The sequence below is a fragment of the Vidua macroura genome, chromosome 17 (assembly GCF_024509145.1).
Source record: "Vidua macroura isolate BioBank_ID:100142 chromosome 17, ASM2450914v1, whole genome shotgun sequence".
Classification (NCBI taxonomy): Eukaryota; Metazoa; Chordata; class Aves; order Passeriformes; family Viduidae; genus Vidua; species Vidua macroura.
This window is the reverse complement of record NC_071587.1, coordinates 11,749,467-11,775,945: the sequence shown is the minus strand read 5'-3', so window position 1 is coordinate 11,775,945 and position 26,479 is coordinate 11,749,467. Positions and strand designations below refer to the sequence as shown.

At 41.5% G+C, this 26,479-nt stretch overlaps 1 protein-coding gene and 1 long non-coding RNA gene across 5 annotated transcripts in view; one reads left to right on the top strand and one right to left on the bottom strand.

The window, feature by feature from the left end:
* Window positions 1-26,479, top strand: part of GNAS (GNAS complex locus) — a 133,566-nt gene that overhangs the window by 100,378 nt on the left and 6,709 nt on the right. For 3 of the 4 annotated variants that reach the window (XM_053992627.1, XM_053992628.1, XM_053992629.1), the window contains exons 6-8: window positions 24,008-24,062; window positions 24,404-24,477; window positions 24,927-24,985. In XM_053992627.1, the coding sequence (XP_053848602.1) occupies window positions 24,008-24,062; window positions 24,404-24,477; window positions 24,927-24,985 (188 nt within the window). Of the gene's footprint in view, window positions 1-16,052; window positions 16,139-24,007; window positions 24,063-24,403; window positions 24,478-24,926; window positions 24,986-26,479 lie in introns of those variants that run through there. The other variant, XM_053992630.1, reaches the window with a different exon arrangement.
* LOC128815702 (uncharacterized) lies at window positions 15,391-17,713 on the bottom strand. Its single transcript, XR_008439708.1, has 4 exons — window positions 17,641-17,713; window positions 16,793-16,864; window positions 15,941-16,013; window positions 15,391-15,773 (listed from the first exon to the last, which is right to left on the bottom strand). It is a non-coding gene; the product is annotated as an uncharacterized LOC128815702 (long non-coding RNA).

Below are 26,479 nucleotides of genomic sequence, written 5' to 3'. Positions count from 1 at the left end.
ATTATTTATCATCCTTCATATGTCTTCCCTGGAGGCACAGGGTCACATTTTATTTAGAATATATTGCTTATTATTAAAAATCTAGGAGCCATTTCCACTGTGATGTGCCAGAGCCTGTTTGTCAAATCTGCCTTCTGTCAAATACAAACAAACAGGATCTCTTTGAAGCGCTGTTGTTGCCAATACTTCTACCTCAGGTTTCATTTGAGCAGCTCTGCTTTTACAGCCTCACAAATACCCAGCAGGGCAGTCAGAGCCAGCAGGGTCTGCCCCTGGGAATGTGCTGTTTGTGGCATGAGGACATGAAGGGTGCCCACGCTGTCCTGGCAGGTCTTACCCAAAGCCTGAAGAAACCTGCATTGATGTCAGGAGCCTTTGGGTTAACTATTCAGCAGCTTAGGAGCAAAGCCTGGGTACTACATGAGCCTTTTAGTGCTTTTTCTAGAGTTGCTGATATCAGGCTGTGCCCACAGATCCCTGAATTTTTGCTTGGCCACCCATTTGATTTTGTGCTTCATTTCACGCTGCGCTTTCCCTGCGAATCCCCTCGCTGGCGCTTCCTGGTTTTGGCTGGGGTGGAAAAGGAAATCAAGTGAGAGGCAGCGTGTGCAGCCCATTTCACACCCGCCATGGCAGGAAGGGCTGGAAGCAGCACGAGGAGCCGTTCTCACGCGATTTCCTGCCTCCCGCTCCTCTCCTGCGCTGCCATTTCGGGGAAGGAGAAGGCTCTGGAGGTGCAGAGTCACGTTTCTGGAACTCCAGCAACAGCAGAGCCTCTCTGATACCTTGAAACTGTGCCAGGCTCCTCCAGAAGGGTTTTATGAGGAGTATTTTTTAAGATGTTTGTTTTTAAAATACTTATCAAAGAAAGGCAGGGAGTGCAGCTATTAGCCGACTGCTGTGCAGGGCTGCTGAAGGATCAGCACATGTGGACACACAAGCTTTTTAATTTCTGATGTTGTGAATTCTTTATATTTTTATTAAGATTTATGGTGTGTTTTATTTCTGGATTTGCAGACTTGCAGAGAGCAGTTAAGAGCCCCAATCTGTGCACTTAATGATTTTCTTCCATGTTGATTTCTCTTCATGACAAAGTTCCTTTCATGGAACATGCAGAAAAGTGTGTTTGCTCAAAGTCTCACCTTTTTAAACAGTGCCTGATTTATCAGGGGTACTATTGCTGGTCTAATTTCTTATCCATATTATTTATTACCTTTTTTTTTTCCTTTTACTTACTTTCCATTCAATGTGATTTTGACAGAGTAGGTTCTCTTGTCTCCAGCTCCTCTGAGTGCTCACATTCAACAGGACAGGAATTTCCCTGGCCTGTATTCCTGGCATACATGAGCTTCTTACGGACAGTGACAATTACATTGTTAAACATTCCCATGAGGAAGAATAATATTCATGTCCCCTTTTGCTGGAATAAAACTGACACAGCCTACTGCTGTGTGAATTCCTTGGCAAGCCAAAGAGTAGACCCAGATCATCTAACTCCTAATTTTTGGTCTTGATTACAAAATCCACGTTACTCTATTCCAGAGTGCTTAGAGATAACTGAATTAGTGTCTTTTTCCTGCTCGTCTTCAGCTTGAGGGAATAGAAGATCATGTTTTAAACAAGGTTAAATTTCAATTAAAGAAATACAGCCCAGGCTATGCATTTTCTGCAGTCCACTGGGGTATTAGGGGTATGATGGGGAGCATAGTAACTCCTGTCTTTGCATGACTTCAGTGAAGTCACTACCAACACCCCAAGTCCAAATACATAATAGCTGAAATACACCCAACTCCTCCACGTGTGTGCCCTCTCTTGCTGACTGTCAATAACAGGGATGTGCCTGCTGGCAAGTGCTCTGAAAACCAGATTACCTAAATTTAGCCAATAAATAGATTATGAATCCAGCACATGTTCCCACTCTTGTCACAGCTAATCATAAATTCATAATTTCAAGCTACGCTCAACCCCAGATAAACTCCTCTGTCTTCAAAATAAATTACATCCCAGTATGAACAACATAAACCAAGAGGTGTCCTGGAATAGGTTGCTTGAATGTTAGGAATTAGGTGCTGCAATAAGGAAGATACAAAGTTGATTGGCCATAGTGGCAGAAAGACCTTTACAAGTCCAAAATGAGAATAATTGAAGAAGTCATACCACAGCCTTTTGAGGTCTGTGTGATGCCCATTGCATCATCCTGAATTACTGTCAAGAGGTTTTACTGTTTGCTCCAGGTATCTGATTTCTGCCTCCACCTTCCCTCCCTTGGCCACTTCCAGCCCCCTGGATTCATTGCCTTCATTCATCTGCTGCTTTTATTTTCCTCTGTTCCACACATCTGTGAATTTGCCAGTTCCTTTCTGGCCTTTGGCTGCAGATGCAACTTCCTTTCCCTGTCTGGTTGTAAATATTGAGGATTTGCCTTCAGCTGGAGGCAGGGCAGACCTGGGTGTAGAGCAGGAGAAAGCTGGGTTGGAATTTCTTCCCCAATTTCTTGACACAGTTCTGTGTCCAAATACTCAGACTTTACCTTTTAGTTTAAATGCATCACTTGCAAGGGTTAAGGATAAACTCTAGTGTTCATGGATGCCTGATTCAGTGGAAATGGACGTTTTATATTTGCTTTCACGTGTGAATGGATTTGCTCTCACAGCAGCTATTTCTTTGTTTCAGACAAAATTCACATGCACATTTGTTCAGGTTAGGCTTGCACTGGATCAAGAGTGTTTTTCAAAGTTTGGCATGAATGTTAGCATTTTATTTAAGTAAAATTTGTCTTTAAAATAGTAATTTTTTACTATTTTTACTAAGCAGACACCCACGTGATTTGGTCAGTAGATTGCTGTGCTCCTCTAACTGAGGAGTTTAATTTTGAATGTCGAAGGAACATCAGGAGAGTGTAATGAAGGCAGGGTTAGATAACAAACTTACTGACATTTTAGTTCTCTGGAGGAGAATACTGGAGTGGAGTCCAGGGTGTAGTTTGCTCAGGATGTATCTCCATTAATATTTTACTTTTTTAGTCAGCTTTGAAACCAAAGTTGTTATTACCAAAGAATGTAATGTGTAAGTAAGTACTGCTGCATAAACCTAAGTGATGCATCTTCCGAAGATAATTCTGTACTAAAAGTATTTGGCTACAGTCCAGAGTTCTGCAGACAAAGTTCTGTAGCCAAATTTCTTGATGGGTGGCCTGTACCCATAATGTTAATTAACAGATTTTAAAATAACTCAGTAAAGATAAGAACGGATTCCTTGTTACTAGTGGTAAAAATGGCAAACTGTGTTGTTTGATAAGAATATTATACTTGCATCACCAAGAGATTTTAAACATACAAATAAATATGACAAAATATGCCTCATCCCAGGGATTTCTATTTCCAAAAGAGAAAGTAATCTTGAGCTTTTTTTAAAACAAATGTTAGATGCATATTTTTGTAATTGCTTTTGAGTCTGTTTGGCTCAGTAGTGTCTGGACTTCTAAGTCAACATATTTCTGATACCTGTTCAGGCTCCTGCAATGCAGCAGGAGATGGAATATAAACCAAAACCTTTGGTTAATTAAACTCTCACTAATTTCTGCATTTTAATGGCAACAGGTTCCTCATTCCTTCCCACTTGTAGTTTTTTCCATCCTCAAAAGTTTTTCTTGTGGCGTTAAATCATAGTGTAAGTGAATATGGTAGAAATGTATGAAAAAATTTATTTTGTCCACTGAGGCTTTTGGAGGAGATGCTGTGAATATTATATTGGCATCTTGCTCTGTTGATAGGTACAAGTTTGTAATAGAATGAGAATTAGTGAACAACACTGGCTCTGCACATTGTGCCTAAAGCTAAACTGACCTGGGGTTAGTGCTGCAAAAACAGGTACAGAGTTGCCACCCTGAAAAGTATGTTACCAACTTCTAGTCAAGGAAATGTGTAGGATTGACTTCTGTTGATTGATTGATTGATTGATTGATTGTGAAGTTCAAGATTGCATAAATAATTTTCCACGTAATTAAAATGACCAATAGTTTTCAAATAACTAATAATATATTAGTAACAAAAAAGATGTCGTGTGTATTCACATGACTCAATGTGCAATCCATTCTGAGCAATTCATCAGTGTTATTATGGACAAAATAATATATTGAAGAAATTAGTATGTTGCATTGTTCCATAAGATCATTAAATGCAGCTACTACCACAGCATTACTACACAGTTCTATCTTTCTTTCATGATTATAAAGATTAAGAAAAATTCAAGAGGCTGGATCCACTCTAATCTGCATCTTGAAGCAGATCATGTCAAAACTCCTCTCCTCCTGTGAGTGAATTCATTACCAACAGGTTTCACAGGTGTCTCTGGTGGCGTGGATTCCGTGGTGCTCTGCTGAGCAGCCTTTCATCCTGCCAGTGATGGCACACATTCCTGGAGCCAGGAGATCCCAGCAGTGCAGTAAATGTTGGGCAGCTCGTGCAGAGCTGGACACACCCTTGGTGCTTTTACTGAGGACAGGCCCCTTGTTTGATGGGGTTTGACACATGCTTGAGAGTCAGACAGTTGGCAAAGCTACATAAATACTGAAAGCTCCAGATCCTTGGGTTTGGCTTTGCTGTACATGGATCTTGCAATGATAGTCCTTGGTTTTTTGTATTTTTAATCATATTTTCACCAGGCAGAGAAATGTGCCTTTTTTCTGGTAAGGAAAGTGCAACAAATTCACCCTAAAAGTAACAGTTTACTGCAGGTGAAACTTCTGTCATTGCATTGCTCAGATGTTTTGAGAAAATTGGAATGAGTGAAATAGTAGATTGTTGTGTACACAGTAATCCTTCAATCCTCTGGTGTTTGTGAAGACAGGTAGTGGTCAGTCTGAACTGGGGAAGAACGAATGTCATAAATGAATTGGTCAGAATGAATTAGAGTGAGAGGTTAAATGAGAGGAGGAATTGTGACTGTAAATTCTGGAAGTTTGTCATGCACCTTGGGTGTACTAGACTTCTGTATTTTTTTTAAGTTTTAATCATTAATACAAAAAATATGCTCAGTTTTACCATAAAATTCCCACAAGGTTATTATAAAGCAGAGCAAATGACGACTTGTGAGTACTGGACTTAATGAAATAGCAGTGTTGGGTTGCTGTACTGGTGAAACTCTGTGGCTGTCAAATGGTGAGAATCAATCCAAGCAACTCTTACAACTCACAGTAGTTCCTGAGAATGAATTTTCACTCCCCCTCCCAGGCTCTTGCAAGGTCCCTTTGTGCAAACAGAGAAAGCCCCGAACGAGGGTAGATTTGAGCTGTGATTCAAACAATTCAGTGTGAGACAGAAACAAGCAGAATAAAAGACTTCCACAGGGGCTGGAGCAGCCTTCCCTAGGAATCCCTCCCGCCAGGAGGAAGATCTGCAGGCATAAAATACAGGGCAAGCTATAAATAAACACTTGAGGAAACAAGGAAGAGCGTGGCATTGGTTGCATCATTTTTGCACGGCCCGGAGCATCGTTCCTGGGTGGATTCTGTGGCTGGAGGGTTGGGAAGCTGCTGTGGGATGCAGTGCTGGATGGGCTGGGGGGCCTGGCAGGGGATCCCCAGGTCTGGCTGCTGCTGCTGCTGCTGTGGAAGCCACAGAAAACGTGGCTGCAGGAATGATGTGCATCCCTGGTGCTCTGATAGCCACGCTCCTGAAGCAGGTGGGACCAGTATTTTTAGGATTTTGCAGTTCATTCACCTGGCTGAGTGGGTGCTGGAGCTTTTTGCCTGACCTTGGGAGCTGCTGTTTGCGGTGTTCCCCGTGAGCAGGCATGACAGCTTTTGGAGCACAAAGGGTTTTGTGAGAGCTCTCGTGGCTCAGCTGCATTGCTGCAGAAGAGGAACATCTCAAAATTACAGGATGACAATTAGGAGAATACTTCATCAAACATAAGACCTAAAAAGCTACTGTAAAACCTCATTAAAATTGCTTTAAAAAGGAAGTAAAAGCAACCATGCCTTCTGAAAGGCAACAGAAAATTCCTGATCCAAGGATGAAAAGAGGCCAGTACATTTGCTGGTACAATGTGAAAGCACCAGGTTTGATTCCCAATTATTCCCTGGGCTGAAACTGCAGATCCATCACTGCCAGTCCCGGGGAGAGGGAGCACTGGATGCTGCTGATTGCACGTTCTTCCCTTCATTTTCCTCTTCTGTGAACTCCACTGTTGGCTGATACGCCAAAGCCTTTCCTTCGCTGGGGACTTCAGTTTAAATTTCTTTTGTCTGGGTGCTTGCCTGCAATCACAGGTATTGCTGAAGTTACTGTTTTTTAGAGACCCCTGACAAAGATGTCTGGAGGACATTTGGTATAAATTTACCAGCAGGCTCAAAAGTTTATTGAGGCCATGTGCTTGCATGCAGAGAACATGGTCATAAAATCCTGACTTCAGGAGGGGCAGGCTGGAAATTAAAAAGTAGATTAAGCTCATATTAGGTGAAGAAGTTCTCAAACCAAAGCTGAGTTTAAGTAACTTCAATTACAGTATTTTTAGTATGTGACTAAGTTCTAAATAAACTGAAAGAAATTGCTGGCTAATTTTACGTGTGATTAAGAGTAATTTTGTAGCAGGATGTCATGGATAGGTTTTGTGATTTTGAACTGATTACTCTGTAGTATATTATACATTGATTTTGTAGCTGAAACGTGTTAAAATAAGTTGTTGTAGTTAAATATAAATCTCTGTTAACTATATTTGCATTGTGGTGCACTAATTAAGTCTCTGAGAAGGATATGCACCAATAAAGCTAATTTGTAATGTGTTCATTGTGGAAGTGAGGGATTTCAGTGTCTGGATGGTAATTTACACCTGAAACGTGTTGGCTGCCCAGTAAATTTTCAGTGAGTGCCTTGGGTACTCTGCAAGGTTCCCCTTCCCCCAGAGGGCTCATGTAAACTGCAGCCCGAGTGAAAGCTGGCAAAGGACTATTTTTAGGAAGCCTCCTGCAGCTGGGGGAGGGAAGGAGCCTTGGCTCCTGGGCTGCTAAAGGAGCGTGGTGCTGGCAGCAGCCACATCCAGCCCAGGTCAGGTGGCCAGGTCTGCTGTGGGATCTTGGCTGAGAGATTTGTGTTTTTCAGAAAAAAAAAAAGATCCTTCAGAACCCTAAGTAATTTTTATAAATGAATGAAAATAGCAATATACGTACAGAATTCCCACAACTGTTGAACTGCCTTGTTTGTTTATTGGCAGTGTTGGTAATGCTTGCAGATTTTCTGAGGACAGCACTGTCCACCACTTCTGCTGTTAAGGTATCTAAGAGGGATTTAATTACACATTATGATGTTACAAGATCAGGAGGTGCGTGAAGGGACTGTGAAACTTTGTGTCTGGCAAGACAATTTTCTTACACAGCTTCATAAAGTGTGGCTGTTCTCAGGATATTCTTCTGTCAAACAGAGTCTCAGGAGTGAGCCTCCTGATTGTTTTATTTTGGTATTTTCATTAGCTCTCCCTAACATCACTGTGTGTGCCATGAAGAAGAACAGAGTTTGCAGTTAAGGTGTGCACTCCTTTTCTTCCCTGGGTTGGAATGGCTTCTCCTCGTTTATTCTGGAGAACTCCTTGTTCACCTCTGTCCCAGGGTGGGACACTGCTTTTGGATACACACAGTTTGTTATCCCAGGCAGGGCTTGGGTGAAACAAAGTTTCCCCGTTTGTAAACTGATGCTTTGATACAGCTCTTCTTCAAGAGAATTATTAAAGCTCACACGTGCAAAAACCCTTGGGTGATTTCGGACAGTGTGAGGTTTTAAGTGAAGTCATATGAATGAAGGATGATCAATCTTTTGTGGTTCTAATGCCAAGAAGTATTGTGATGTCGTTAAGAATCTTGATCAAGGTCTTGTCATCAAGATTCTTGATCTTGAATCTCACAACGGAGTGGTTTGGTGGAAGGGGTGAGAGGACAGGTTTAGAGATCTGTTTTACCATGATATATTCTCCAAATGGGCATTCCAGACTCCAGGATCTTACAATGTCTCATTAAAAGACTGATATTAGTATGTTATCTGTGTATTTTCAATGCTAACTCTAATTCTCTACCTCTATTGTTCAAAATTTGTTTCAAAAATAAGGTGTGTGGTATGTATGAAGTGTGGAATAGCCTTATGTGAGGTTACAAGTACAACAGGCTCATTAGTGCCACAGTGGAACAGTTACCACGGGAAACAGTAATTAAAATGGCCAGTTTCAAAAAGCTTTTTGGAGAAGAACATGTCAGATTATAACTTGCTTTATTGTGATTAATGTGGCTGTTTCAGTAAATTTGAAAGTACCAGAATTCCTCTGTGCTCTCTCAGGGCTCTTTGCTAGGTGGGATCCTTGGCCCTTCTCCATTGCTGCTGGAGCACTTCCCCGTGCAGCTCCCTCCCCTGCAGCTGAGCTGCTCTGTGATCCAGCAGTGTGTTAGCATTTGGGTTCTCCCCAGCTCCCTCCAGACCATCCCTGCCCCGCTTCCCTTCCCTCCCCGGGCGCGCTGTGCGTCCTGCAGCTGCGCGGAGCTCGGGCAGGGAGAACAGCACGAGGCAGGACTGGACAGGTCAAAGCAGAGCTGCTTTCATTAGACAAAAAAAAAAAAACCCCAACCAAACCCCAAGCCTGGCCCTCAACCAACTTTTAGGATCAGAAAGGTGTTGAGCCACTTCCCAGTTTCAATCTGATTGGAGCCGAGCCTTGCAGACGCTTGGGAAGCTGGAGCTCCACTGCTGCTTAATTGCTTCTTGTTTTGAAGGATAATTAGGAACTTTACTTAAAAATAGTAACTTTAGTGTTCAGTCCATTAAATTTGTCACCAAGATAATTTCATTAGACTCCCAGCTGTTTTCTTATTGGAATTGTGAACTAAAAATAGGTGGGATTTCTGCTGTTGTGTGCAGGGGCTGGTACCTCCATTTCAGCTCTAACTTTCCCTAATGATGTGAAACGTGTTTGTTTCCCTCAGAGCTTTCTTCTGGGCTGTATTTCAGAAGGTCCTGCTAATTATGCCAAAATTTGCACTGTGGTTTTCTGATAAAGTCACGTGGCACTGAAGAATATGAAACTGATTTCCCTCCAGACAAGTCTTACAAATGGAAGATTGATGCCGCACCCAGTGCATTTTTCTTTTTCACCAGTCTGCGAGAGATGTTTGTAGTAGTTGAACAAATACCTTTTAAAAACAAACAAACACTAATGAACACAGGTTTGTTACTATTATTATGAGGGGTGTGATTTACTTTCTCAGTTCAGTTCTCATGAGCAGTCCCTTTGTTGTGCATAATTGAAATCACAATGTAGATTGTGAGATTATGTGACAATTACCGTGTTTATATTGTGTGCAACACGGTGTTTTTTTGAAAGAAACCTCTGTAATTACCAGAATCTGTACAAGCACATGCTGCTTTTATACATACATGGTTTACAGGGTGAATCAGGTTGTAATATCCATGTTTAAGCAACGGGGTTTTTTTTTTAAGTTCTGAATTGTTTCACATTTATTCCTGACATCCACACCACAAGGCATCGTAATGGATTAATGGTGGACATGCAGAAAACTGAAACTGATTTTTCTCTGCAGAGTTAGGTCTGTCTGTGTAAATGTATGGCATTTTCCCTGCAGTAATCACTGAATCAGACAGGAGGGGTCTGGTTGGAAGGGACCACTGAGGCCACCTAGTCCCACCTCCCTGCTCAAGCAGGGCCCCCTCAAGCACCTTACTCAGGGTTGTGTCCAGACAGCTTTTAAAAACTTGCATTTTTTGACTGTGATGTTAGTCAAAGATTTTTTTTTCCCCTTGGGATACTTTTTTTACTGTAACTCCACTGAACATATGCAGACTGTGCTGATAAAAATGAATGTAGGTAACAGGAGGAAGTTCTGCTGCAGAGCAGTGTGGGGCTTATGGGGTTTTTTTAAAGGCTTGATGTTTGGAGCCACAACCAAGAAAGTCAGTGACCCAAATGTAAATTATATAGGCCTTAAGGTTTTTTTTTCTTCCCCACTCTGTTATCTTTAAGAAAAGAAACCAAAAATCATAAGATATGTTAGTAAAACAGGTCTCTCCAATGGAAGTGAGCTCATTCAAAGGAGGGAAATTTTCTTCCTTAATTAAAATGAAGGATATGCTTATCTGCAGAAGTACTCCAGTGGTGTTCCCTCAAAACCTGTATTTAGATGCAGTGTGTAATTCTGGCACGGTTTATTAGCATCTCAGATCTTTTTTAATTTTCTCATCTGCTTGTTGGCAGTCTGTTCCCTGGACTTCCTGTGCGTGTGCGTTCCTACAAAGCAGATAACTGCAGTTTTACAAGCTGGAGCTGAACGTGGGTGGGATGGCGTGAGGGAAAAGAGCTGTTTTGAAAGCTCTGCACCTGTCACTAGTTCTGAGCATCACCATCCGTGCAGGGCAAGCCAGTGTGTGCAAGATGCTGCAGAAATCTCTTAGGCAGCAAAATTCAGAAGAAAAACAGGAATGGCTATATTTAGTAGTCGCATATTATTAACTTCTGTGTAATGTACCAGTTGCTGTGCTCAGACACCCTTTTTTGTGGTGAATTAATAATTTGCTGCTGAGGACAGGAAGTGGAGTTGAAGTGCTGTTGTGTGATAAAAGCTGTGTTTCACATATGGTTATGGTGTTTATAGGCTGTGTATGTATAAATAAGCACCTGATACAGGGTAGGTAATGTAGGAACACACCTCCCTTTCACCAGAACCTGTGAATGTTCTCTGCAGACTTTCTCCTGACCCATCTGATGACAGTCTCTTCCACCTTGAAGCCTTTGCTGCTGTTCTTAGTGTAAACCATGATCCGGAAGCTCTAATTATAGTCGTGCAGAACAAATGGAAATCCTGGAATTGTCTCCAGCACTCTGGAGTCACAGAGTTGCCAGTTGCAGGTATCAGAGCAATAGGTGAGCCAGCCCAGGACTGTTCCCCTGGAGCTGCCTCATGCCTTCACTTCCCAGCACAGCTTTGAATTACACATTTATTTCCAGGTCTGTGGACTGTGACTGACGGCCACTACGTTTTAGGCATATATTTGAACCTAGGCTGCAATCTGAAGGGTGCTGTACATCATTTAGTGCTTCTTCAGACATTATAAGAGGCTTGCTGGGTTTATGTCTTTTTGCAAAATAACAGGCTTGGATATTGGGCAGCCAGAAGCCCCAGCTGGGACTTAACAAATGTTGATGTGGGAATAAGCACAATATTTGGGGAAGAGAAATACCATTTTAGACCCCTTCTCATCTTTCCCACAGCAGCAATTATACCCATGGCTTTTAGTGTCTTTTTTAGTTCAGTTCTTCTCCTGAGACTGTTTAAATGTTTCTTTCATGTAGAAGAGGAAATTTGCAGTCTCTTAATGAGTAATTTAGGTTTAGGTTTTCATCCATTTGAGATGCAAACATGAGACACTGCCCTCTGCAGACAAAGAGATGGTGAAGATGTGCTTGTCTCCTGCTGGAATCATGGCTTATAGTCATCCAGTGGATTTTGGAGATTTTTTTGGAACTTCAGTGCACACCTTGGGCTCTTCAGGTTGGTTTTTCCTTCCCTTGGATTCCCTGCTGCCTGGCTGTGATTGAGTGCAGGGGGGTGGGAAGTCCACCCACTGGTCATGCAAAAATGAGTTGTTATTCATAGCTCTGTAATACTTTCTTTTCAGTGTAATAAACCAAAAAAGCATAAACCAGTATCACTGGAATTTCAGAATTAATGCCCACTGAGATGAAGTTCTTCCCCACCTCCTGGTGTTTGCTTCATGCACCATTTTGTACTTGTTTCATGACAACAGTGGGTAGAATCTTTCTTTTGTTGTTCTCCTTGCCCCCATCCCCAGAGGAAAGGTGGGACTGGAGTTAAGGTTTCCAGAGAACGTGGCAGGAATTTAAAGTGAGCAGTTTTGTCCAGGGTAGCTCAGCTCAGAGGTTCTCTCCAGCCTCAGCTGAAGGGTGGTTTGTGGTCAGGGCTCTGGCACAGCCTGGGAGCACAGAGAGCTGTGTGAGAGAGGGATGGGGCTGTGGGAGAAGATTCCCTGCCCAGGCTGTCCCAGTCCTTGGCCTCTGTAAAGGCTGCCAACAAGGAGGCCAGTGAGGATACTGAAGGGTGGTGTGTCTATGTCACCTCTGGTACCTCCTGAATCTTAATTGAGGAATCTTCATTCAGTCTTAATTCTTCTAAGGTTCCACCTCAAGATAGAGCTGTGCCTTCTGCTGCTGAGGAGCTTTTGGGGTTGTAATGCTGAAATAGTTATGTTCTGTGAATAATACATTTAGTAATTGTTTAAGTAATTGCAACACTTTTATATAGGTAATAAATAGAGTCAATAAAGCTGGTTCAAAAGAGCTAATTCCCCCCGAAGCAGACGAACGACTTCCTCATTTTAACATTGCAAAACAAGCCAATTGGAGAATAAGGGATTTTAAGAGTCGTCCCAAAATTTCCCCATCCCTCACCCACACCGCTCACTCCAGTCCTGTCTGGATTCCGTGTTTTGCAGCACCTCAGTGCTGCTCTGTGAGCCAGAACTGCCATGGAAAACCTCCCTGAGCCGACGTGACTCTGGTGAGAGAGGAAACAGGCGGAGGTTGTGCCTTGTCAGGGATTTTACTTTTCCTGTGCACACTTCATTCTAAATTCTCTGTGACTGCAGCATTAAAAACACACAGCTTAGAAAAGTCTGCATGAAAAAAAAACATTTTGCAAATGTTAGAATATGTTTTGTAAATACAAAGTCTGTCCTACTGTGTTTTACAGTCATTTGAATGACTAGAGCTTTTAGTACTATTTTAAGGTCTTTTATAGCCGGCTGTTGTCTTTTCAGAGGTGAGATTTAAAGTTCATCTTTTTGTAATGATTTAAATTCTTCTTCAGAGTGAGTTGAGGCAAGTTAGGTCAGTGGGGAGGAGGGGGGAAGGCCAAAATACTGTATTTAAAAGATTCTAGAATGGCTTGTCATGTCCCTTGTTAAATTAGGACCCTTTGTGATTCTTTGTAAAGCCACATTATTCTGCAAGGTGTCCATTTTAATTGCAGGCTTAAAAGCACTAAATACCAAATTCAGTTTGTGGAAACACTGCACAGTCAGTGGCTGTGTGTTGATGCTGTAACAGACACGTGAGTAAGCAAAGATGGAGGGTCTGTGTTAGATTTTCCTTCTAAGAGCAGCAAAAAGCAGAACCATGAAACTGGATGACTGAAAGGTTTTTCATGGGGAATAAAAGAGGACTGCACTATTCCAGAACCATGGTGACTCCTGTGAATGGCTTTTCCACAGAAGTAGTGTGGTCACCTTTATTATTTACCTTTGATTTTGGCTTCAAGCTTGATTTCTTGCTCCTTTTATCTGCCTGAGTGTAATGTGTGCCAGGGACAGACAAGCACTTAAACTTGACTTCTTCATTTTGTTGTATGGCAGAACTCAGAACCAGGTATTTGCTTTTTCACTGTAGCCAAAAATGAGTGTCCCTGCACTGCTCAAAATTCACAGTACAAAATGCTGTTGCAGCTCTGTACCATTTGCCTGGTTTCAAATTATATTTTTTTAATATCCCTAGTATTAAATTTCATGATCAAGCAAAAGAAAAAGGGAAAAAAAAAAACAAAACAACCAAACTGTATTGTTACAACTCACTTCCAGATGAGAGATGGCTCTTTACAGATGCTTTCAACTCCAGGTGCCAGTTTGTGTCTCTGCTTTTACAGAGGCCTGGAGTTGTTTTTGCTGGGTTGAAAGCAGAACATTTAAACAAGAAGGAGGGGGGAAAGCCACATTCCTCTGAGGAGAGCACAAGCTGAAATGTGAGCTGCTGTGAGGTGTGGGACTGTCAGCCCAGCAGGTGCTGGCAGGTACTCGGTCCTGTCCAAGTCCCTTCCAGCCCCTGCCCGCAGCCTCACGGGACAGAAATGAACATTTCAGTGTCCTGTCAGCAGCACCAGAGTCAAAATTACTGCCTTTTTGCCAGAGAACCCAACTTCCTAAAGTACTGAACAAAAATCTCAGCTGGGATGGTGCCTAAGCAGAAAAGATTCCAGCACTGGATTTATGTCTTGCATCTAAATACATGCAAGTTATTTTTGTGAAGATCTTTGTACAAATTATTTAAATAGGGAGGTAAAGTCCTCCCTCATCACCCTGCTCAGAGCCCAGCAGAGATTTGTCTTCCCATTGTTTGGGCTCATCTGGGGCCTGATTCCTTCCCTGAGCTATCACTGCTTCCTTAATTCCTGCGGAAACTCGGGCTTGGTTCAGAATTCCTTTTCTGTCACGTGAGGTCCTATCAGCTCCACTTAGCCTTGTCCCTAAAATTCCTGTTACAAATGATGTTGCCCATTTTCCAGTAGTAATTGGGGAAGTGCCTGGTTCTGTGTTCTCCCTGTTTAGGTTTACAAACCACACAAAAGCTGAAAAAATGTGGGAACTGTCTGAACCTTCATTTTATCTGGTTTTGTAGATAGCTCTGTTTCTTCAGTTCAGGGAAACTAGGATGGAGTATTAAGCTTGTTAATTCTTTTATCATCTGAATGCACTTTTATTAATATTTTAAATTGTTAAAATAATTTTTTATTTATTAGTGATGTCATTAATTCTTCAGCTGAAATCAATTCCACTGATTTGATGGCACTGGAGGGAGCTAACAGACCATGAGGATAAGATTCATAAAAATACTTGGTTGAAACACAATGAAAGATACCCCATTAGGTTCACCTGTTTTAATTGCTCAGAGGACTTACACCTATAACATGTATAGGTTATTGCCATATTAAAAATATTGAATTGAAGGAAGCTTTCATACACTTATTTGAAATCAAATATGGAGAATTTCAAACATTCATATTCAAAATTCATTAAAAATTCTTCATTCTGAATTGGACTTCACTTAAACAGACTCCTTAGTCTAAGTTAACAGCAAATATTCTTAAACCTAAGATCCTCATTGAACCTTACAGATTTAAATTAGATTAGATTGTGAAAAATTATTAAATTTCAAGTTTTTCTCCAAGTTCAGTCTCCACAGAGCACAGGAGGGATGCAGTCACTGATGCATTTTTTGGTTTCTTCTGCAGTATATAAGGTCTGTGACTTTAGCTTATAATTAAAAAAGGTTTAAAACAGGAAAATCCCTGGACTTGTTAATAGATACTTTTCCACATTCCAGAAAACAAGGCATGACAATAATGATATTAAAAATATGGATATTTAGGGGGAGCAGGTGGGAAAGAAGTTCACCAGCAGCCACGCTGGAGTTGTCACTAGTCCAGGTTGTTGGTTTTTAGATAGTGAAGACCGTGGAAACAATTTGTTGTTTTTTTACAATTAAGTGCTAGACTTAAGGTTTTAATTCCTTGTGTAAAATAAAAAGTTGTGGTCTTTCGTGTGCAGAGCTTTTGCTGAAATAACTGGAAAAGATACCAGACTTGGTGGAGGGCCCAGATTCTTTAAGATGACAATCTTTGAGAGTCACAGGAGGTCAGAACCATTTCCAGCACCGGGAAGGACAGAAATGTGGATAAGTAAAAATGAAGGCAGGCAAGCAAAATTGCTTTAAAGTGTAAAAAAGATAAAATATCCCATATCAAAAACAATGGATTTCATAGTGTCTTGCAAGAAACAGGTTCATTAATTAAGCCCAAGTTTCTGGTGTGTATGGCCCTCCAAAATTCAGGAGGAAGCGTTGGCAGAGCAGCGAGCAAAGTGGAGTAAGGAGTTCTGCTGCACGAACGTGTAATCGCTCCACCTTTTCCCAAGGTTTTGGTCTCCTTTTGCAGCCTTGTTAAGAGAGAAAATTAAAAAGTAAAAAAGTTAATAGAGATTGCACCATGTTCCTCCCCACTCCCTCCCACCCCAGGCCTGGGATGGGATGGGATGGGATGGGATGGGGGTGGGGTTGGGGTGGGGTTGGGGTGGTGTGATGGTGATCTCATGCTCACCAGTACCTTCCACTGGTGTTCCAAACTGGGCCTGGGAGCCATCTGGGCTGGGAATGCAGATTTGGGGTGAGCGGGGTCCCTGGCCAGCGTGAAGGAGCACAAATCCTCCATTAGGATCGTTCCATCAAGGCAAGGAGTTAATGGCAGAGGGGAGCTGGGGATGCCATGGAAGCCCTTCCAATGAAGGACTGGAATGCTGGCCAGGTTTGGGTCATCCTGTGTAATGTTTGCTGCTCTACAGCCCTGTCCCCCTCATCTTTCCCCCAGACAAAATGAGAAAGTTTGTCCTTTACGTGGGCCAGAAGGGGCTATCTTACACTGATGTATGAGTTGCTTTCTTAAGGAAGAAAAAAAATTAATTCTTTTTTATATGATTTAAATCAAAACTTGCAGCTGGTGATAGGCTCTTAGACTAACTTGGAGTATCTTTATAAAAACCAATAAATCCTGCATTGCATGTTTTAAAGGACATTATCCAAAATCCTTCTGTGCCAGCTGCTGTTCCTGAGGTGTGCGTTGTTCAGATGGCAGGGGAGCAAACTGGATGTGGTGAAAGGCAGGGGGGAGGGGAGGGGACTTTACATACAGCTCGAAGCCTGGGTGGAAATAACTACAATTTTTAGCAATGAAAATATCCATGTAGGGACCTAAAGGAATCCTGTGGGCTGATGGTGCAGCTTGCGTGGAGTGCGTGCACAGTGCCTTTTTGGCAGACAGAAGATATTTTACTGTGGCTTAATGCTTATTATAGTTGCAGTTTCTTGATCACCATCTGTAGTTTCTATTGGTTTTTGATAGAGCAACTAAGATTTTATATTTTGGGAGTGGTGTTCTCTGCATTATACCACGCTGACTTACTACTTCCAGTGTCTGGGAAATAACAAAGTCTCACAACTTCAGTCTGGTTCCTGAGCTGCTGCTTTCCTGCTACTGGAGAAAATATTGAATCTCCTCATTATACAAATGGCTTCTGTTGAGTAATATTGACAAATACACTGAATAACATTTTTGACATAACATTCTGTTCCCACACAGATAATTTGGACGTAATTGAATGGGTTGATCAAGAGCCCGTGCTAAAAATACGGCATTTTCTCACCCACTGAGTGGAAGAAAATGCTTGCTCCAGAGGCAGTTGGGTGGCACGGAGCTGTTGGGAGGTGGGATGGGATATGCTGTGACTCCGGTTCTGTCCCATGCTGAGGGTGCAAAGGGATGATGCTGAGAGCAGCCCTGGCACAAGGATTTGGGAACCACGTCCCTCTCCAGGCTCCTGGAGGCACGGAGCAGCCTGAGACTGATTTTAGCTGGAGCAAAGCACTCCAGCCTGGGCAGGATCCCAGCCAGGATGCCTGTCAGACCCGCAGGAGCACTCAGTGCACTTGAGCCAAAAACGTACAGAAATAGTTTGGGGGGGGGGGGGGGGGGGGGAATTTGAAGATCTCTTTTCTTTCCTTCTGTTTTTCCTTATTTTAATGGTCTCCTGGGCAAAAGGCTGCATTGTTACAGTTTCAAAAGCAGGGTGGTTGTGCTGCAGGCGGGTGGGGAAGAGAAAGAAAAATAGACCTTAGAGAAAGGCTGTCTGTTTAGTATGCAATAAAGTGACTTTTATACCTCTCCCAATCTCCTATCAAATAAATCTCGTGCTAACAAGCAATCAAACCCGTTTCCCTGCCCTGCTCCGCACAGCCCGAGCCACATTGTACCTTTCCAGCCTTTGAAACTGCCTGTGCCTATTTTTATTTGTCAGGCCGGGGCTGGGCTGGCCCCATTCCAGATGTGTCTCACAAGATTTGGTGCTGATGAGCTATTTATAGCCCTGTGGTTCCATTGTCATGGCAACCGTGCTAGAGGCCAAGGCGGCTGGGAGCTATTTCTGGACTTGTGCTGTAATGTAAAACTGATTGGGAAAGTTAGTGCATCCTCTAAGCCAGACTAACTTTAGACAGGCAGAGAGAGGGAAAAAAAAAAAAAAAAAAAGAGACAACTACAACCTCTTTAAATAGATTTTTCTCTTTCTCCTACCTTTTCCCCATTTCCCTTTCCGAGCGCCGGCAGTGTTTGAAGGCTGCTTTGCCTTCTGCTGGGTTTGTCTGAAATTCATTCATGCCTCCCGGCGGGTTACGCTGCTTTAATGAGGCACTTTGGGAAGCAGGGTGCGTAACCAGCCTCGTTTTTAGGGCAAGGTTTGAACTTCCCAGAGACACAGAACTAAAGGGGGCTTTGCTGGCGCGTCCTGGTTTTTTGGGGTAGTTGCAGTTCTTTGTACCCCATAGTTTTAATACTCTGTTTTTTGTGTGTGCTTCATGTTCTCCATGCCATATAAGGAGCTGTAACCTTGATTACCACAAGATGATTCCAAATATATGGAGTCATACTTTTCAGCTTTCTCATTATTTGCTTCAAAATTAGACCCATGGTGCCCCTCCGCCTCCAAGTGGCTGGAATGCTCGAGGTTCTTCTGGAATTACAGCTGGGGCCGCTCTCAAAATCACTTTTCTGGGATATGTACGCATTGACACCACCTATAATTAAATTCTGAGCTTTAGACTGTTTGTAAACCTTTCTGTGCAATGCACAGTTTCGATAAGGAGATCATAATAGCGCTTTGACTGGAAACTGGAAATCAAAAAGTGTTTGCAGCTTCTTGGGAAAGTTTTCTGGAGACTTTTGGTTTACTTCTGTTCATGTCTTATGCTACATTTCGAGGTTCATTTCCAGCATAAATCTGGTTTTCAATGGGACCCTTATGTCTGAGGGCTGACATGGAGAATGTTGTTACAGGAACATTGTATAGGAGATGTTTTTAGATGCAATGTAGTGCTCTCCTAATTATACCAATAATACTTGCTACAGTACTGTCCCTATGTGCCTGTCTCTGTAAAGGTATTTTCTCTTTCCTGATTGTAAAGTTGTTACAGTAATTACAAAGGTTTTGTAATTTATTTTCTCTCTTTATCTAGTTTTGATCAGGCAGAAAAAAGAGCTGTGCCTTTCTGAGCATTTTTAATTTTCCAGTAACGTTTGTGGCACGTTTTCAGTGACGACCTCAGCAGTAAAAGCTCCCCCTTTACAAATAATAGAAAATACCAGTACATCTGTAAAAAACAAGCAGTCAAAACCTACCGATGTCCTTAGATTTTTAACTTAATTTGAGGAAAAACCTGACAAGTTTGGTTTCACATGCTGCCCATGTTTGCAGGACGCTATAAATATCAGCAAATTGAACATTTCCTTGTTTTATTTGCATCATTCCTGTAACTCTGCCTGCTGATCTGCTCCTCTTGCAAAATAAATGAGCTGAAATCTTTATCACCAGTTTAAGGAATAGGATTCCCTCCTCTCCCCACCCCTGCTTGCTTTGAGCAGCAGAATGGGACAGAGTTGAGGACAGTCAATTTGTTCACACACAAATATCCTTTTAAAAGGGAATTTTCTATCTTTGTACTCATCCTATGTCTCTGGCTCAGCATAGACAGCATAGCTGAAGAAAGAATTTACCAAATAGTTAACTGCAGAGCTTCTAGAAAGCTTTGCTGAATAACATAAAGGATTATGGCATGGACTAAAAAGGCAGGAAAGCAGTGGTTAAAGCATGGTCTGTTCTGAAAAATAAAAAATGCACTCTTGTTTACCATAAGCACTGTTAATGTTGAGTTAAATTTCAGTTTAAAACTACTTTAAGTAGTACTTTGTAGTCCTGATAGGCTGTAGATAAATAAAAATCCATTGGACATTTGCACAGTTTGGTCTTTAGGGTGATCAGTAAAAAAATATTAATTTCTTTCTGGTCATAGAAACCTGAATTGGAAAGACTGTTTTAGAGGTGATACGGGGAAATGCCAGCATAATTCTTAGTAAAATCTTGATAATTCTTAGTAATTCTGGTGGGTTCTTACTAATATCTTGGTAGAAACGCATGACTCAGTGGAAATGAAAAATGGAAAATCATTTCCACTGACTCAGGGGACTTGGGGCAATTAACTACTCAGTGTGCCTGCCTTTAAAATAGGGTTGTGCCATGTGTGCATTTTGGGGTGTGATGGTGGAGGCAGGAAATGCAGCCTCAGTGAAGGCAGGCGGGAACTGCAAGTCTGATTTACTGTCTGTAAAATACCTCGAGGCTTTTTAGAGGCAAATGCAAACTTCACAAATGCAGAGTTTCAGTGCTACTGTTGAGGCTTATAAGTTATAAACAAATGTTGTCTTCAGTTGGGATTGAAATCTTGATTTCATGAAGTATCTTGCTGACACTGAAGATGAGATCTAATTGTGTCTTTTAAGGGAGACATTTTATATGGAAATTCAAGTTATGACTTGACCAGAAAAAAAACCTGATGGAAATAATGCTCTTCAAATATAGGTGTGTTGTCAGTTTAAGACACCTTTCCAGTGTTGTTCTAGGCTGAAAACAAAAGCTCTTCTTCACAAAAAAAAAAAATATTCCTGTGTGCCAACCATTTTGTCAGATGAGAGAGAGTAACATTTCAGTTACTGTTTATTGAGCAGGCTGTCAGGAAATGCTCAGGGAAAGCAGCCTGAGTTCCCCTCCCGTGCTGCCCCAGACAGTGAAGCTGTGCTGGTTCTGAGGTGGAAGATTCCGTGTGTCACACACCTTTCCAGCAGGGAAAACAAGCTGCAGTTCTTTGTCTGTCAGCAGCTCTGTTCATTCAGGAAATTCCCTCCATAGGGATAAAGCAGCTCTCTCTGGATGAAAGAACTCCAGAATAACTCAGGTACTGGCATATATCTTCATCTGAAATTGGGACATGGTTTTGATGTAATAGGTTTTGGTTAAAACTTGGAAAGAATTGAGGATGCATGTATGGCCTAACAACTTAGACCTGCTGGAGCTAAGGAAAGCCTCTGTGTAGCTCTCTCTGTAAATCTACCCTTAAAATTAAAGACACTTTATTTGTCACAAAGATCTCCTTGGAACCCTTCACGTGTGGTTTTCCTTCCCTAAGCTAAAAAAGGGGACACAAAAATGTGGCATATCTTTTTATTTCAGATTGTTTTGATTTTTTGTTAATACCTTTCATTTTAATATCTCAGGGACACAACTGGTGCTGTCCTAGAGATGCTTCCTCTCAGTGTTGCTGACTACAAATAACCTGAAGTCTTTTGAGGTTTTTTTTGTTGGTGTATGTCAGAGCTGTATCAGTGTTTTATAACACAGGCAAAAGAGCCTCTTACTACGTGACAGAATTTTGCAGAGCAGTAGCTGATCCTGTTACTTAGTCACGTCCAGAATGTGGCCCAAAGTGAGAATTGGCAGCAATGCTGAATGAATTATTTGCTTTCTGGAAAATAGCTTTTCCATATAATCTCTGGGAAGATTTTACAGAACAAAAAAAAAACCCACTAACTTTGTAACTTGGTTCAAGGCTTGCTCGCAGTATAAAATTTGGTTTTGTGGTTTGACAGTTTTATGTGAATTATTTCATCAAGGTCACTTCTGTTTCTCCCTGTAAGTTCACTGCTGACACAGTAGATGGTGGGCACATCTCCAGTAGGCTTAGAACAATCTCTCACAGCAGTGAATTCGGCACACAAAGTAGTGCTCAAGTGGCCTCACTTATGTTTTGGGTAGAGCATAGCAAGAATTAAAAATAGAAATTAATGATGGTGAATTTGTGTTTATTTTGAATTGGGCTTTGTTCTCATCTGACTGGATTATTAGTTTAATTTACTGGATAAATTGTTTGGCTTTGGCTAACATTGACTGAGAAGTCTCTGAACTCAGTGTATTGATGTTTTCTGAACTCTCATGCTCCTGCTGTTGCTCCTTATTTTAGGTGTATCAGAGCAGATCAAATTTCTGCTCCCCTTTTCTCCTCACATTTATTTTTACATTGACCAACCAACAGAACAATCCCCTTTCCTTACACGTGAGCAAAAAATCAAACTGCTTTTTAATGCCTTTAGCCCTTTCTGAAGCTGCTGGAGCAGAGTTTGATGAAAGGCACAAGGAAAAATCTTCACGGAACGAATGGCTGTGCTCCATTTCCCCTGAAATACCCCAGAGGCAGGAGGGGGTTTCTGGTGACTGTCTCACAGTGAAAGACTTCCTTCTCCAGGGAGCATTGTTAGGAGTGTCAGATGGTGCTGAATGTTGGGAGCTTGTTTTGGGGGGAAGAAGAAATGTTTATTCCATTGGAACTTGTTTTACCTGGCATGAGCGTTGCTGTTGGAATTCATCTCTAGTACAGTACTACTGCTCCTATGTGGCTGATGTTTTTCAAGGAAATCGTAGGCCTAAAAATAGTCTGCATAAACAACAGTAAGAGGTTTGTACTTTCAGTTCCATGTTTTAGCAATATCTTGTTGTTATTTTCTAATTTTCACTTTCCAAAATCCATTAAGCTGATTAGCAGAGTGTTTAAAAATAAAACAAAACAAAAACCAACAAAAAACCCCCAAAACAAAACCCAACATAAAATGTTCTGCTTGGATAAATTCATGCAGAAAGGCTGGGTGATTGCAGTAATCACCTTTGTATCTTGATGAACATGTTCTGTTCGGAACATTTTTCAAGCATCCTCCAACTTGTGAAATTGCCACGTGATTCTGAAACTGTGCTCTGAGGGGAGAGGATGGGGTGGAAACACTCGTGCTACTTGGAACTCAGGGCTGTTGTACTTATTTAACATCCTCTGTGTACTGAACAGAGAGTTTTATATCTTCCCTTTGGATTAAAAAAAAAAAAAAAAAAAAAAGACTTAATGCCTTGGAAGACATGAGGAAAAAATCCAGCTTGCAAATTGCAGTGCACAGTTTGTCACCACTTTATCCTTGTGAGTCTGTGGCCATGTCACGTTCCATGATGGAAATTCATTTTTGCACTTTGTCTCACGTGTTTTTGTGGTGTGTTAACTTAAGATACAATTTAATATGTTCAAAATTCTGTAATTCAGTCTAAATAAAAATTAATTTTCATGTGTCTCTGAAGCAAGATCATCTAGAAAAGGGCATTGCACTGATGCAGTTGTCAAAATACAGGATTATTTTTTTCCCCTTTCACTGCTCCTCATTAGGTGTTTTAGGAAGTCAGTTGGGGCTGAGTCGTGTGGTGGCTTTAGTGGCAGTTTTTTGGGGTTTTGATATCTGGGTCTCCCCCGTTGAAGCTGGGACTGATGTTAGTGCACATTAAAGGAGGCAGGGAAAACTCACCTTTCCTTTGTGATTCCTGCTTGAGAGAGAAAACAATTCATGCAGAGGAATTTCCAAGGGAGCTCAAGGCCTGTTGGTTTAAAGGCTGATTAATCATTAATGTAAGGGGCAAAGCACTGCTGAAGTGGAAGGGGCTGAGCAAGGGGGCACCTGGCTGAGGACCTGGTGTTGGGCAATGGGACTGGGGGCAAACACCATAAAACCTGCAGCCTGAGCCGCTGGTTTGCCACCACAACAAAGCAGAATTCACTGATTCCTTGAGATTTTTGCTCTTTGAGTTGAAGTGAAAGGTAAGTAGTTACCATCTGTAGGTAGTGCCTAATGAATTTGACTGAAATATATCTCTTACTACGCATTTAGCCAACTAATGCTGCTGCTCCAGGAAGTAACTGAAACACTGGTACAGCAGCTGACAGAAAAATCAGTGTCCCCTCTCACTTAACTGAACTTGTACTGAAATTGCTTTAGGGCTTTCATTTATCTAAAGAACTATAGAGTTGATAAGTTGTTTAAAAATACTCATTTTACTTTCAGGGGAAGCGGGCAATTTGCTTGAGTCGTTGCTTCACCGTGAATAGCAGCAGGTTACATAGTGGGATCCGTATGAATAAATGACCTAAATTAAACTGCGGGGTGTTTGTGGCAGGAGGGGCTCCCTGGGATTCCCAGATGGATTCACTGAGCTGCTCTCAGCCCTCTGCCGGCTGCTGCTGGGAACGCTCCTCCCGAGCACAAAAACCCACATTTTGCCTTTCCAGCGTGTGATTTTTCATGGTTTTGTGAGCCTGAGGGCATTAAAATGCACCAGAATTTACCTGGGAACTCTCAGTTACTAAAGCATCAGAAGGCCTGTCCGATTTGAGAGTAATGACTTTCTCCTTTTTCTTTTCCTCTCCCCAGTTTTCTAGACAAGATTGACATAGTCAAACAGAACGAGTACACCCCATCTGACCAGGTATGTGGAGCTTTGTGAGGAATTTACACAATTTATCTGCCCCCTTCATCTCTGGGGGTAATTCATTCATTTTCTAATTGCCATTTCAAGTATTGCCATGCATTGTGCATTTTAGTATTCCAATAAAAGTGGCTTTGTCCTTTGGATTATGTTTGTACACATAAATTATGTACAAGGTTACACCACTTAAAAGATTTCCATCATGCTTCTGTGGCACTGAACATTGCAGCGCTTGGTGTTGTAGTACAGCATGGAAAAAAAGGGGTTTATTTCCATTGCTGGATATATGGGAACGCACCAAGTACCTCTGTTGAGTCAATGCATTTCCCTTTATGCTTTAGGATCTTCTCAGATGCAGAGTTTTGACATCAGGAATTTTTGAAACCAAGTTTCAGGTGGATAAAGTAAATTTTCAGTAAGTATAATTCTTTCTTTTTTATGTCTTTATGTTTTTCTTTTTATGTTTTTACATTTTTTTAATACAACACAAACAAATACCAAGGTAAACTGGGAAGAGAGCCTACTATATATTCATTGGGCCTACTGTATTTCTCAAGTATCAGTGTTTAATACAAAGGAAGTATTTTACTACTTTCTAATTTAGTAGTTTGGCTTGAAAATGAAATGCAAATTGGTGTGCTTTATTTTAAATCACAAAGAACAAAATGTTTTAAATCTATTTTCTCTGCATGCATGTGTTCATGGACTGCTTACTTATTCAGGTTCTTGTAATCCAAGATTTCCCTTTAACTTCTGTAACACAGAAGTCCTAAAGTTTCTTACTTTTATCTGTTTGTATGCAGACACAAACAAAAAACCCATCACAAAATGATTCTGACTGACTGGATTTATGTTTTTTTTTAGTATGTTTGATGTTGGAGGGCAACGAGATGAACGCCGAAAATGGATCCAGTGTTTTAATGGTAGGATTAGAATTTCTGGTGGCTTTATAAAATAGTTCTCTGCAAAATTGTAGTGCCTAATCTTAATTTTCTCAACTGTGTGAGAACTCCATCATCTTTCCATGTAGCTTAATAAGGAGTTATCTAACAGTCATACAGGATTGAATTTTTTTCTTGACATGTAAGCTCCTGTAACTACATAGAACGTCTTTGAGGAGAATGCAGGTGGAGAGGAATTTGAATTTGATAACTTCAGCTTGTCCATTTCTTTGGCTTCCCTCTCCTCAGTTAATCAAGTATTTTTTGAGGTGGCTTTGTGCATTATTTGCCAGCTATGAGAGTGTAAACTCCAAGCCATGTTCTGTCCTCCACGTGCAGGTTTACATACAGATGTGCCTGTACAAAATATAGGGTAATTATTACATGCATAAAACCAGATTATCACATTTTTGTGTATAATTGCAGCTACTTGGCTCTGTTGTGGTGCTTCTTTCTGAATCAGCACTGGCCCAGTAATGCAGAATGAGGTGGTAGGGAGCATCTGTCTGGTTCTGGTTAGAGACATCTGGTGAGAGCTGGAGTCTCTTAACACCAGTGTCCCCATGAGTTCAGGTCAGGTTTAATTCCCACATGACTGCAATTAGGCAGATTGTGTCTGTCCTGAGTGTGACAGGTACTTCACTGCAGCTCTTTGTTTTACTCTGTGTCTGTTTGGATGAGAAACCTTTTTCCACACAGGTTTTTGTAAACCTAGACTTGGTGAAAATATTTTCTCTTCTTTGTTGTTTGGACAAAATAGCAATGAAGTTACACAAAAAAGTCCACCTTTTTTTTTTTTTAGAAAAGTTACAGTGAGATCCTAGAGAATAAAAAAAGCAGAATGCAACTTGGAATTCATTGTACATTGCTACAGTTCCTGTCACAGAATCACCTGGACACTGTCTGTGTGTATGGAAGGACTGGGCAGTATTTTCTTCTGTGCTGTTAGTGACAGATTTGTTTGGGTTTTACCTCTGCTCCTTCCTCTTCCTGTTACCTCATGGTCTGACTCATCTGTTCTGCTGCTGTGCCCGAGGTGGATGAGCCTGGCAGTCAGAGTGAGGGACTGGAGCAGCACAGGGATCCTGATCCTGTGATCCTGGGAATGCCTCCCAGGGAAGAGATGGGGCTCTAAGCAGTAAAACTCACTACAGGGGAATCACTGCAATTACCCATGAATTCACTGCAGTCTGCTGTTGTTATTACTACTCTTCACACAAATCAAAAGTGCTGTTTGTCCTGAGATTTTCCCCCAAGGACCTCCCTATCCTTTCCTGATAACTCATGGTTGTTTCCAATTTTCTTTACACATTTTAAATTCTCCTCTTGGCTTTCTTCAGTTTCTTTTCCTTGCTCCAGTTCCTTTCTTTCCTACATTTTCTGTCATTTGTCAGCTTCTGTTCTGGGGCCTGCCTTGCCTGTCTTCCATGGTTTCTTTACTTTCTTTTTTGATTCCTGGTACTTAAAAGCTGTCAG